The sequence below is a fragment of the Varroa jacobsoni genome, unplaced genomic scaffold (assembly GCF_002532875.2).
Source record: "Varroa jacobsoni isolate VJ856 unplaced genomic scaffold, vjacob_1.0 scaffold_823, whole genome shotgun sequence".
NCBI lineage: Eukaryota > Metazoa > Arthropoda > Arachnida > Mesostigmata > Varroidae > Varroa > Varroa jacobsoni.
Window position 1 is genome coordinate 49,750 of NW_019213725.1, and position 13,117 is coordinate 62,866.

The 13,117-nt window shown below is 37.5% G+C and overlaps 2 protein-coding genes across 6 annotated transcripts in view; one reads left to right on the forward strand and one right to left on the reverse strand.

Annotated features, from left to right (window-relative positions):
• Positions 1 to 28: 28 nt before the first annotated feature.
• Positions 29 to 9,682, forward strand: LOC111264142 (DNA polymerase eta). 5 transcript variants are annotated; one of them, XM_022839765.2, is made up of 10 exons: positions 33 to 393; positions 2,566 to 2,794; positions 3,018 to 3,162; positions 3,592 to 3,785; positions 5,672 to 5,799; positions 5,989 to 6,212; positions 6,476 to 6,653; positions 7,061 to 7,373; positions 7,538 to 7,706; positions 9,332 to 9,682. In XM_022839765.2, exons 2-9 carry the CDS (start codon positions 2,617 to 2,619, stop codon positions 7,627 to 7,629), a joined length of 1,452 nt encoding a protein of 483 aa, XP_022695500.1. In that variant the 5' UTR covers positions 33 to 393; positions 2,566 to 2,616; the 3' UTR covers positions 7,630 to 7,706; positions 9,332 to 9,682. The 5 variants fall into 5 exon arrangements, with proteins under 5 accessions (XP_022695497.1, XP_022695502.1, XP_022695500.1 ...); XM_022839762.2 differs by lacking the exons at positions 7,538 to 7,706; positions 9,332 to 9,682 and having other exon boundaries at positions 29 to 393; positions 7,061 to 7,517; XM_022839767.2 differs by lacking the exons at positions 7,538 to 7,706; positions 9,332 to 9,682 and having other exon boundaries at positions 29 to 393; positions 2,734 to 2,794; positions 7,061 to 7,517.
• The window catches only part of KdelR (ER lumen protein-retaining receptor), an 8,228-nt gene continuing 3,275 nt past the window's right edge, over positions 8,165 to 13,117 (reverse strand). The window contains exons 2-3 of the mRNA XM_022839777.1: positions 10,774 to 10,980; positions 8,165 to 10,508 (exon numbers count right to left, since the gene is read on the reverse strand). Of these exons, the coding sequence (XP_022695512.1) occupies positions 10,294 to 10,508; positions 10,774 to 10,980 (422 nt within the window). The 3' untranslated portion in view covers positions 8,165 to 10,293. The remainder of the gene's footprint in view (positions 10,509 to 10,773; positions 10,981 to 13,117) is intronic.

Here is a 13,117-nt window from a genome sequence, read left to right on the forward strand (position 1 = left end):
TTTCTTTTTCTAGTTCAGCCAGTTGTGAGGCCGATCGGCTTAAAATATTCCGATACGGTGACATGACGAATGAGATTGAATTTATCATTTAAGTTCACGTTCTCGTTGAACTTTTTTTATGATAGAGTAAATATTTCCATAAACATTAGTTCGTGAGATGTTATTCATGTTGCTTGTTGCATATCGATCGTTAGAAAAACTACGGACGTAGGACATACTAAAAATAATCACATGCGGCTATAAACATTCGAACATGAATGTAGATAAGAAGGCCTTCTGCTGGTGCGAAAAGATTCGATTAAAAAAACATGCGACAATAAAAGGCAACGTTAAAACTAGGTGCGGTATTGAAAAATGCAAAGTGGAAAAGGAAATAAAGTGAAAGGCAACGTGGTAAGTGTTTAATTACAGTACATACAGTAAAACGCATTCGGTAAAACGCTCTTCTTATGAAAGGTAGAATTTATATGGCAATATCTTTTTGCGTCAGCTGTTTCTTGCTACAATCGAAAAATTGATCAAAAAGAATATTTCTTTACGAGTAGTGAAACCCCAGTTCTTGTTAAACTTTGCACATCAATACAACTTCTAAGAAAAAGCAGTGTCTTCTAAGATGATCAGCCAGTGACAATAATATGCATCAGGCAATGCGCTGTTCAAATGTAAGGATTGGCTTGATATCAGTTAAATAATATTGAACTTACGCTGTTTTACGGCAGTCTAGGAGTAAAGCTAAAAAATGTACTGTCATCATAACGCGCATTCATAATATCGGTTGTTGTAGTTTTTTGGCATTTGCAAATGTAACGCTACCTAGACTATGTTTCGAAAATCAATATTATGTTAAACACTTTAGCTTACGAGCTAACAGCGACAGAAAAGGCTAAACCTCTTCGTATCTGTAGGAATTTAGAGCATAAGTGTACACTAATATAGCACTTATCTACTAAAGTACACATCTAAAATAGTTCGCGCCAAATAGCTCAGGGTGTTCATAGAAAGAAAAATATTTTATGTATTGCATCTTACATGCCCAGGATATAGGAGATAATGCATCAAGACACTGATGTCCAGACCGAAAGTGTCTGGAACATTGGTAAAATGTTCCATTGATTATTATTTGCAAGTTATTATTTTTATCGATATTCGTATAAAATGTAATAATAACAATAATTATAATATATTCAGTACAAGACAGACAAGTATGATAATATATATAGGGTGTGAAATTTTTCCTAAAAAAATATAATATCCAAGACTTTATGTAGAAACTTGGAAGGTATTCGATTTTGATGTTGTAGATAAAAAACCGATTAATCCCTGCCAAACTTAAGCTGAGCTTTAAGCCGCACGACGCTTTTCGTATACACAATGTTATTATGTATAACGGTTTTCTTCACGGCTGGAAAACGCTGTAATGCACACATTGTAATTTTGCCTTATATATCTCGTTAACTCAGTCTATTTACGTCAGCAACGCAAATTGACGAATACACAAATGGCCTTTTATATATGTATGTATATATATATATGTATATATATCTTAAAGTAAAGCCTAAAGCATTGATTTGAGAGTGCTGTTTACGCAATACTTTCTCTTGGCTGGAAGCAATAGTTATTATATAGGCAACCGGTAAATTTCCTCTAGGCCGTGCATATCTCATACATGTTTTCTCTGTTTTGTTTCTTAAAATATGTCTTTTATTTCCTTTTCATGGAAATCATATGAGGAAGACGTAGTTTTAGGTGTGTCCCATCGGCAACACATTGAGTTTTTTTAAGTTCGTGGCCTACGAGCGTGTAGATTGTCTTGCTCGTCCTTACACTTGCGCAGTTGCCATAAGGTTACTTTTAAAGTTTCACAGGCCGCGTTTGTTTATTTTTTTTGGGGAGGGGGAGTCGACGCTCAAAACATCGTGATTTTATCAGGACAGAATACTTTTTCACTATGCTTTGTATAAAAATCGAAACATATAACTATGTCACCTAGACCGGCTAGTGTAGGGAAGCGATGATAGAATTAACAACCTGTTTGATAAGAGTTGCTTTAATGTAGGGATTTTAGAGCAAATTGGCTACAGGGAATGTGCTTTAGTTTAGTTCTATAAATCCACTATACGACTATTTTTATTCCGTTATGCTGTTCTTCAACAAAATAAGTATAAATACAATTTCACTTCAGAGAGACATTGCTCTGAATATCACTGTAATTAAAGTTATCGTTTTATTAATTGAATTTTTATAAAGATTAATTAATTATTATAGTAAATCTCTTCATGTAATGTCTGTGTGCTTAATGGTAGCATAAAGTCTGATACGAGAAGCCAGTTTATTTGTCGTTCCGAACTTATCTTTATAACTAATCAAAAGAATATTTCATTAAAAAAAAGCAATTTTTTTTGCTGATTTTAGATACTATTTGGACTTTGTGCATTTCTTATTCGAATTGCTTCTTCAAACGATTTTCACAGACCTTATTACTTGGCCTAACGACAGTCCGCTTTATATGATTAGTAAACTAGTCTTGCTTTAACATATGGAATTAAAAGTTAATTATTGATGCAGGTGTCCGCAACCTTAACTTACGATCATCATCATATAAAAAGTTAACAAAAAATGGCTACAAGTTCTACCTCTTCGAGAAGTCACCAGAACTCAGGCCATATAAATGGCCTGCAGGAAATGCTTGGCCGATGCATCGCCCTTATTGACATGGATTGCTTTTACGTACAGGTGGAAGAGAGGCTTCAGCCACAGAATCGGGGCAAACCTGGCGTTGTGGTTCAGTATACTGGTACGTGTGCGGTACATCTTTAACAGCGATAAATTTGCCATTAATGAACGATGTTTGCAATCGATCCGTACGCATTAATACCTAAAAATCTAGGACGAATAAAATCATTGGAAGGGACACACATTATTTGTTAGACGAGATATTTATCGATAAAACAAAACGTCCTTTGACTGGTCCTTATAAATGGCTCGTCGCCGACAGTTACGAGTGTTTACTAATTTAGGTGGGGTGATTGCTGTTAATTATGAGGCTCGAGCAAAAGGAGTAAAACGAGGTATGCGACGAAGTGAGGCTCAAGCGCTGTGTCCCGATCTTATTTTCTACTACGTTCCTGAAGCACGACAAAAGGCTGATCTCTCTCGATACAGGTAACTTCCAAACAAAGACTAGTTCTGTTTAATGCACTGCATGAATCTCAATTTATAAACCAGTGTGTTTGAGAATCTTAAATTTCCTCAGCTTCATGATGCAAATTCGAATTCGTTCCCTTCAAAATGACTAGTGAATACATTAACAGCGTTCAAATAGTATATTTCTCCAAAACATTTCTTACATACTGCAATACAAACCTTGTGCAGTACGTTAAAGGCCACACTCATTGTTTGCTGTAGCCGTTTTCGTCACCAATAATGCCAAATACATGAAATCCTTATGAAGCCGGTTTTTACGTACAGATCTAGTTTTTTTCTTTGTAACATTATGATTATTAATTCCACAATAAAGTGCATATAGAGTTGATTACACATAAATGTAGAATTGATCTTAATGTTTAATTATTTGTCGGCCTGAATCGGCAGGTTGGCAGGTAGGGAAGTGCTGAAAGTGTTTTGCTCATTTGGAGCTACTGTGGAATGCGCTTCAATCGATGAAGCGTACATCGACCTAACGGCACTTGTTAATCGGGAAGGAAACAACGAACAACCTGTGTCCTACGGGGCACTCGGAACCGCTTATGTCGAGGGCTACGATACAAATCGGGACTTCCTTTCAAGCAAGTGACGAGCTTTAAATTATCCTGTAATTTTTTCCTTTTAATTGGACTTTCAGTTACATGCAGACAAAGTCATGTAAATCAATTATTTTATCTTAAACATTTTTCTTGTGAGCGTTATATGCTACCTAAAAATGAGATTTATGATAATTCCATGTATATATATAACACAATACTTTAATAAGCCAACAAACGCAAAGCAAGAACGAACGAGCCAAGTGTCACATATACGAAATTTTGTTTTGGACCCAATGCACCCTTCGTTTAACCGATACAGTTTAAAACACATAGGAGGTATGTTCCTCAAGCGTAGATAATAAAAGCTATCCGGTGAAATAACTCATTTGTGACATTAAATTTTTACAGTGCTTCTCGAGAAGCAACTGCAAGTCATTCGCTAGATTTGTCCGGGATAGTCGTTGTCGAACAAAAGAACTGACCGCTGGTAAAACAGGTAGCTACGATTTATTCAAGAAAAACAATATCCTGTCCGAATCAGTTCAGGCATGACCGGGCACGCTTCACTGTTAGACAGAATTTTTACTTATTGGCGCATCACCCATCAGATCGTAAATCAGTCCCATCACATGATGACTGGCTAATTTGTTATTTTGAAATTAATAGTGGAATAATACAAATACGGCGAACCTTATCGGTGATATTAGTTAAAGTAGGTGTTTCTAGCTTTACGTTCGGTATTTAAACCGTTAGGCGTTGTTTGGGATAGCTAGCTTTTAGCATGAAACGAAATGTGTTCACGCCCTAATTCGAACTAACGAATTCTGTTAACGAATGTCTGCCTACTAACGAGTTATAGATAACTCGTTTTTTTAACATTTTACTACTGTATTATCATGGGGAAGTAGGATGACGTCGTTAGAAAATACGAATTAGTTATCTCAGTTTTCCTACATTTTATAGATAGCATTGATCTCTACTTAAAGGTTGCATTTACGCTTTAACGGCAAGATGTGAATTCACGGTATTGCTGCTAGATGGTACCGCTTTTAAAGGGCTCGTTTAGTACCGTTTGGCACAGCGAATTGATTGATTCGTAGTTTTTTTTCAGGACAACATATTAATAAGGAGAAACATTTTTTAAGAGTCAAATCAGTGTCTTATTTCTCTCATGGTGTAATCACCTTATAAAACACTCGCTGCAGATCAAACAGATAGCTGGTTTAACAGAGAACTGATGGCACATTTTAAGTCAACTTCATGAATAGCTGCAGAATCTGCTAATTTGAAGTGTACTCGTCTGCTCAATGAAATCTACAATTCAAATATTTGGTCGTCGACTAAAACATGTGGAATTACCGTTCAATAGGAAATAGTGATTGATGACAGTAGAAGTACAGCTAGACAGTAGAAGACAGATCAGATCTTGAAGGAAAAAAATAGAAAATTAAGATTTGTAGTTTTAAGCATAACCTCTATGGTTACAATCTGATTGATTTTAACGCGAATATTACCGCTTGATGCCTTCTGGTTGTCTAGGAATTGCCTCTTCTTCTTTGATTTTAAGTTGATTGGGCGCATTTAAGAGAAGTCCTACATTAGTTGCAAACAGCCGTTCTTGAAAAAAAAGTTCTTATAATTTGTGGGAGTAAGCTGGTTGCTGATTACTCTTAACTACAAATCTAAAATACCGCATTGTCAAGAAAAAAAAAGTTGTTCAGTGTAGCTTGCTAATATTCACTTAAATTAATATAGTTGAATTGAGCTCTTTAGACACCAAGGATTGCTTCAATTGTGTAGCTTGAATAGGTCTGAAGACACATTGAAAAAGTTATTAAGCCTGATAAGCCTTTAAAAGCCTGTTTGTTTGACGAAGCATATGCTTAGAGATTGAAGTTCTACCGTCAATTACTACTGTGTTTTTTTAGATATAGACTGGAAGGTACGTGGCGGTGATGCATTTCTAGCACGTGGTGCCGAAATAATGACGCAGATGCGCCGTGAGGTGTTTCTAAAAACCAAGTTCACATGCTCTGCTGGAATCTCACACAACAAGGTACGAAGGCATAGGAAATACCTTTATTTTGTTCGACACTATTGACACTATACAGATGCGTAGATTAGTCTATTCTGAGCACATTACTAGTCCAGTACCAGAAAACCTCTTATAATGGTATACGTGTGGGTCATATACTTGCAACGCTTTTCAGTGGTTAGATTACCTAGTTCTAATTTATTTAAGCAGGTGGTAGCGAAACTGGCCGCAGGACTTCACAAACCCAACCAGCTGACGGTCGTGCCGCACTCGTCAGTGCATAAGCTTTTCGAAACTGTCGCGGTGCACAAAATGCGTGGCTTGGGGGGCAAGTTAGGAGAGCAGGTATCTGAGCATTTGCAGGTACAGACGATGGCGCAGCTTGCAGAAGTATCCGCCGCAAAACTGACATCGATTTTCGGCACAAGGACAGGGTAGCTAGCTATACACTTTTCTTGAAGCTACACAACGCTTAAGTTACACCAATATGTTTTTTTGTCAAGTATTTCCTTGTTGAAATTGCGTAACCATGTGTGTAAAAACTTCAGTTGAAAATTTAACTGAATCTCAAAAGTCCTAAACTATTATGATTGTTGACTTGTTATTTAACATATGGCTTTTTTTGTTTTAAAGCCGTTGTCTAAAACTTTATCGAAATTACTATATTTTAATAATGTAGTTAAATTATCTTCCCCAGAATGTGGCTTTATGAACTGAGCCATGGGGTGGACCACGAAACAGTCGCAGATCGTTTGTTATCGAAGAGCATTGGGTGCGCGAAGAACTTCCCAGGCAAAACCGCCCTCATGACTGTGAAGGACGTCAGCAAATGGGCGAACAGTCTCTGCGAGGAAATGGAAGAACGTCTCAAACTGGTTCTTTTGCTTTTATTTTTTGATAATGTGAAGTGAAAATTGTTATGTGATATTTATTTGAACGCAGTGTCTGGAATAACCAACGACATGACCTGGAATCGACGTAAACTATAGCATAATATCCAAAATGGTTTTAAGATAAATCTAAGTGCGTTAGGACGAGAAAATACTGTTCCAAAGGCAATATAATTCGCTGAGGTGATACAGTAGTGGCGATGTGATGTGTTATTATTTGCGCCTACGCGTGGTCACCGTGTGTAATATAGTATAGTTAATTTAACCATGAAGATACGGGAACAATTATATACGACAATCAGGTGTGTGATTTGCCCTGTTCAACAGTATAGCGTAACAACAACGTAGCACTTACTCGATTTGAATTTCATATCCTTGTAATTGCTAAACAGGACCAGAAGACCAACCAACGCGTGGCGCGCTTACTCACCGTAAGCAATGGAATTCAGTCGCGCAGTATCCCACTTACGGGAATTACGTTCACTAAAGTATTTCTATACAACTCAGTGATGGCCGGATTATCGAAACTTAACGTGGCACCTCAGGGTAGCGGTGACTGGACTCCGCCTATAAAAATGCTTTCGTTTATCGCAAGTAAATTTGAAGTACTTGATAAATCAGCTAACATTATGAAGTACATAGGCAATACCAAAAAGAGTACAGAGCGCGCAGAAGCGAAATCGTCGACCTCATCTACCATAAAGGGTTTGTATTTTTGTAATGTGCTAAGTATACAAGTTACAACACACTATGTGTTCCCATATATATACATACATATATATATAAATATATATATATGTTTCGTATTTGCACAACTTAATCATATTATAATAAACTAAAATAAGTGAAGTCATTCGTGTATTTCGTAGCCCCTCTCGTAGGCTGCCCAACCATGGCGGAACGATTAGCCAATTTGATGGCAAGTAACGAAGATGATATCATGCTTGAAGACACTTTCTAAAGATTAGTATCTTAGCACACACTTCCTACTAACAACAACGGTACGAAGACTTCTGCTGGATTCGTTTGTCTCTATAGGTAAGCGTAATAAAGTAAAGGATGACATACATGTGCTGCACGAAACAATATGCCTAATGTATACATATCGTAGAACGTATAGTAGTCATGTTTCTTGTTGTTGCAATACAGAACTATTTCTGCTGTTTTATTACTGTTTTTTGTTGCTGCAATACAGAACTATTTCTGCTGTTTTATTACTAGTTGGTTCGTCTTAAATAATTCAAGGTTGACTTCGTAAATTTTCGTTAGGCGTAATTCCTCCTTGAGAGATCTTTGAATCATCTCTCAGTCGTACGTAAAACAAACATGTCAAGTGATTCTACTATAGATGAGTTCAATTTAGCGCCAAGTTGTGTGCGTTTTCGAAACTAAAGTGAGTGCAAAATTAAGCAATTAATCTGTTTAATTCTAACTTGTTTACATTATTTTTTATTCTCGTTCATTAGCTCAATAATATTAAAAAGTACGCGACCTAATATAAAATAACATCCCATTTTATTATTTGCATAATATTAATAATAATAATTATAATAATAATAATAATATCAAGAAAACATTCGTGTCTCTAATTTTCTCGCTTTCATTGTCGATTCTGGGCGATTACGAATTGATCGGTTCAGAACCTGATTTTCCCTTCTCGTTCTTACCTCCGCATCGTTACTTTCGCCCTATTTGTTTCACACGCATTGACACTTCTCAATCTACCTTTCATTCACACGAGTCTATCCAACACACCGTGATCCCTACACGTTCCACCCGTATCCCTGTTAACGACTACGCATTATGACCAATTCGTGCGGGACGTTGAAACTGCTACCTTACCCACTATTATTGGGGTCGTGTTCAACAATCGAAAAAATGATAAGCATTTTCGTTATTTCATATCATTTTTATGTTCACTATAATGTAGTAGCCCCACTGACTTAGTACAAGATGCCTTTGAGCCTTCGATCACTGTTCAAAGCCATTCCGTACATCCACACCGCTTGTTCGACCCTATTTAAATCTTTCAAACACTAGTTACGTCGTTGAAGATCCTACGAAATGCTCCGCGGCGGACATGACCTTACACTAACATTCATTCTTCATAAAGTTTTTCGACTTGCCTTATAATATTAATAATAAGTTGATTCGTTAGCCCTTTCCTTTTTTTCCGAATTCTTTATATCTACTTAGTAGTACTAGCAGTTCATCAGCCTTTTTGTTTGTTTCTTTCTTGCGATCTCGCTCTCTCTCTTTCTCTCCCTTTATATATATATACCTATCGTTCATTTTTTTTGTTTGAATACAGTTGTTGAAGGTAGCCAAAATAGTTCTGAATGTTCGTTTCTCATAATCATAATTCGTCTTCAAGCTTCATTATATAGCTGATATACTCATCGTCACCTTTGTATTAAGCTTATTCTTATTAACTGTCTTCTAGCCTTTTCAATGATTAGCACGTGGCGTCGCCATCGAAATTGCTGTAGTTGAGAGGTCAAGCATGCCCCACAAGGAAAAGAGCGTTCACGCCTTATAGTTCTTTCTAATTCACTAGTCACTTGCAGCCTCAGCATTGATAGCAAAAACACTGGTTATAATTTTCCAAGATTTCTCTTCTTTGTCGTTTTCATTTCTTTCGTTTTCGTTTTTACAACCCCCAGCATCGCCTTCTCCAACGATTTAACCTCGCTGTATAACATTATCATCATCGTGACTCCTTTCACCGGAATTCGCTACTGTTGCTGTCATCACCACGTAATTAGATTCATTAGACCGTTGGCGATCGCCTGCATCTATCTTATGAACTTATCAGGGTTTTTTTTTTGAGTTAGCCGTGCAATCATCTGTTGTTGCGATCGACAACTACTAGCGATATGTCGAGGATAAAAAATAGAAGATACCTCAGTGTATATAAAAGAAGTTAATGAAAACGGACTACCAGTAAATCACTGGTAGTTGATGCTGGTGCTAAGATGCTTTTAAATAAATCTTCAATGAAATACGAAAACATACACCACTGCGTTTTTAATCATTAACATTTTTAAGCGCATCCTTTTTCGTTTTTATCTTCACTAAGCTGATCTCCATCTGTTGCGTCAACGTTAACATTGAGGTCAACCGGTCTAAGTTACCCTAAATCGGAAACCATTATAATAAAGACAGCAAACCCTTGCAGTCTTTCTTAGAAATGGGTTAGCAAACTTATTAGTTCTAGGTTTCGAAGCAGAGCAGCATAGTAAACTAAAGAGAAGAATCGAAATCCAGTAAAACAGAAAATGAAATCATGGTAATTGTCTTACAAGTTAGTCTTTCTTGGTACATTCGTACGCATCTCGACGCGCGAATACGCGTTGCCTGTCCAATAAACTGTTGTCCATTTTCGATCTACCTCAGCGTTTTGCCGCAGTTTTGTGTAATATCTACATAATCGGGCTGCTTAGCAAATAGACCAGTTATGGATATGCCGCCCATAGAAATGATAGCGGGAGCTCACGTATAACAGCGACGCCTATAGAAATGATAGCAGGAGCTCACGTACAACAGGGGTGGGCCTGATACAGTCATCGCAACGGTCTATATGGGTCGAGTATAGGGAAAGCACATATGTCGGATACACGCTTTCCTAGGCCGGCAGTTTAAGCGCTTTACCCTTGATAACTTTCGTGACATACAAATAGAAGAAATCACAATAAAGGACGGTCTGTACAACGCCGGCTACAATGGCGATAAAATCGTAGAAGTTTTCCACATAATAACGATAGATCCAATTGAGAATGTACAACGCTCGGTATGAGCCTAGTGCAAAGAGATAATGCGACGTAATCGTCTCCGCCTCCCCTGAAACGGAATGAAAGAGTATAGAGTATAGTAATAAAAGGATTCAATTATCAATGAATTAAGTAGTATGACGGGAAATATATTACTATAATATGGTCATAGATTCGTGAATACATCTTGACAGACACAGAAAAACATGCAGTTTTCAATACATAATTTTGCACGCGCTTGATGATTAGTCAAGTCCATTCAGTTATTAGTAATATTAATGGATTTTCATTCACATTAGGCTTGCACTGATCTAGTTCCATTGCTAGCAACTCACCTGTTTTTGATACCATAAAGAGTTGCGGCAAAATGGCTACCGCCTCTAAATAAATCGAGAACGTCCATAGAATTTCCATTATAGTGAACTCATGATTGATCAGCAAGGCAAGCACAGCGCAGGGTGCCAACAGGAACTCCACTCGGAATGTGTCGTGATTTCGGTCATAGGTGGCCTTGAACTTCACACACATCAGATACAAGGTGCCTGAAGTATAATGAAGAATTTCAGTAGATAGTTATCTCACTGTATCGGTAAGGATTTTTTACATATAGAACAAAAATTAATCGTTATAATACCACTGTACGAATGTGTTTGCCTGCTAATCTTAGTGACATGTTGTTATCTTGTTTCGAACCCAGGAAGCATCAGAAAGTTGAAGTCTAAACGGCAAGTGGAAGTGAGAAACTAAACTCTCAAATTCAAGTACCATACACACATTTTCCGTTCTCATGGAAGTTAAAGCAGCGACTACCATTTTCTTTCTGTTTAACAAAACAAAAGCCATAAAAATATTAAATAAAAATAAGGTCTCGAATATATGTAATCGCCCTTGTGACAAAACTGTTCTCTAAAACGGCATGTTATTTGATCTCTAATCATGCGCATTACATCTCTTATATTCTTACGAACTTTTACGATCAATATGCTATTACTTATGTATTTTACCAATTACCAACACTATACAGCACAACACGAAATACCGGGCTTCGAAGCCTGTTTTCACTTACGTTGAAATCCAGTGCATGGTAACTGCTATATCTACAATATCATTTGACCTAAGGACGATGCAAGCTAACAGTGGTTATTGCAGTATTAGAGAACTGTTCATATATTTGCTAGAGCCTTTTGTGAATGATCACGCAGTATTAAGTTGCCCTGACCTAATACCTTGCTCTAGTGGTCTTAGCGCTAGTTTTTAGCACGTAATTTTGAAGCATATAGGGTAAAGCGATGATATGTTGATATGTGTTAGATGTACTCTTTGTTATTGGTTACGCATCGAAATCAACGCTCTGAAACTTTGCGCACGGTATTCGTTACGTTAGTTAACCTAATTCTGTTATCAGTGACTCGCTTGAAAGAATTGACAGCGGTGGGATACCCTGTGCCACCTATCGCCTTCTTTAAGTTACAACGATACTCGAAATCACACGAACTTCAATCTGGAGAATATGAAGGATCAAGCTGACCCGTGATGTGCTCACAGCGTGGCAGCCAAGTCGTACGTCGTCGTCAGGTAACTGCACTGTGTACTGTTGGTTGTCGCCCCATACATCAATCAAATCCTTCAGGAATCCAAAATGTCTTGCAGCATTGACTGCTTTCTTTGCAGGCGATATCTCATTGTAACAAATGCTCCTGATATCCATTGCGTGTATGAATAAGTTTACTCCTTAATCTAGTAGGAAGTACCAATAAAGTCGCTTTCGTTCTTGTTCAACGCCGTTCTCTCTGCAATCTCTCTTTGGTGGGCGGTATAGAATCACTCATGTCTCGTCTGCAAGGACGATGCGCTCCAGGCAAATTTTTTTATCTGACAGAAATTTGTTGCGGAAATCGTCTAAAGGATACACAACATGTATTCGTCCGTCCTTAGAAACATATCTTTTGCATTTTTTTTTCATTTCCAATCTTTTCATTACGATTCAGTTACACGTGCTTCGAAGAACCCCATATTGAGCCAATAGAGTGTGTTGTCCACCTTCTGCTTTGTTGAAAAGCTTCCATGATCAGCTCGTTCTCCCCATTATAGCCCCGTGGTATAGTAAGCTTCTTTTGGTCTTTAGCTCTCCATTGTTCATGTTCATAGTGATCGCGCTAGTAATACACTTGGTAAAGGCTTGTTTGCCCAGCGTTTTCGCTAGTACTTGATGAATTTCGTCGGCGGTCTCACACTTGAACAGCAGAAATGGAGTTACTGAGAGGTGAGTTTTGTTACTTAATTATCTTAGCCTCTAAATTCATTACCTATGGGTACCTTTTCTTAGGAATCCGAAAAAAACTTACGACCGGAGAAAGTGCCACTACGTTAGGTTAAAGTGGCTTGATTTTTCGAACGGTGGTTGAAAGCTAAATGATTTTTCTTGCTAGCACTACTCTGTCAATGCCAGTATCCCCGCTGAAAGCTTACTCCCCGTCGCGTCGCTTTGGCTCAAATGCTATTTATTAATTCAATATGATTATCAAGCGGATATTTGCCTTTGGTTGCTTTGATGTGTCAAATAGGTAAATTTCTCTTTCTAAGAGCGTTAGGTTAGAATGGCAAGTATTAGGCGGGTACACAAATAATAGGAAAAGGACTCCATCAGATGCTAGCCATCAGCTTGAAGAATTCTTCTCC

Coding starts and splice junctions, on each gene's coding strand:
- LOC111264142 (XM_022839762.2), top strand. CDS start 2,617: ATGGCTACAAGTTCTACCTCTTCGAGAAGTCACCAGAACTCAGGCCAT. Junction 3,786..5,671: donor AAATCGGGACTTCCTTTCAA/GCAAGTGACGAG, acceptor GTGTTTTTTTAG/ATATAGACTGGAAGGTACGT. Junction 6,213..6,475: donor ATTTTCGGCACAAGGACAGG/GTAGCTAGCTAT, acceptor TATCTTCCCCAG/AATGTGGCTTTATGAACTGA.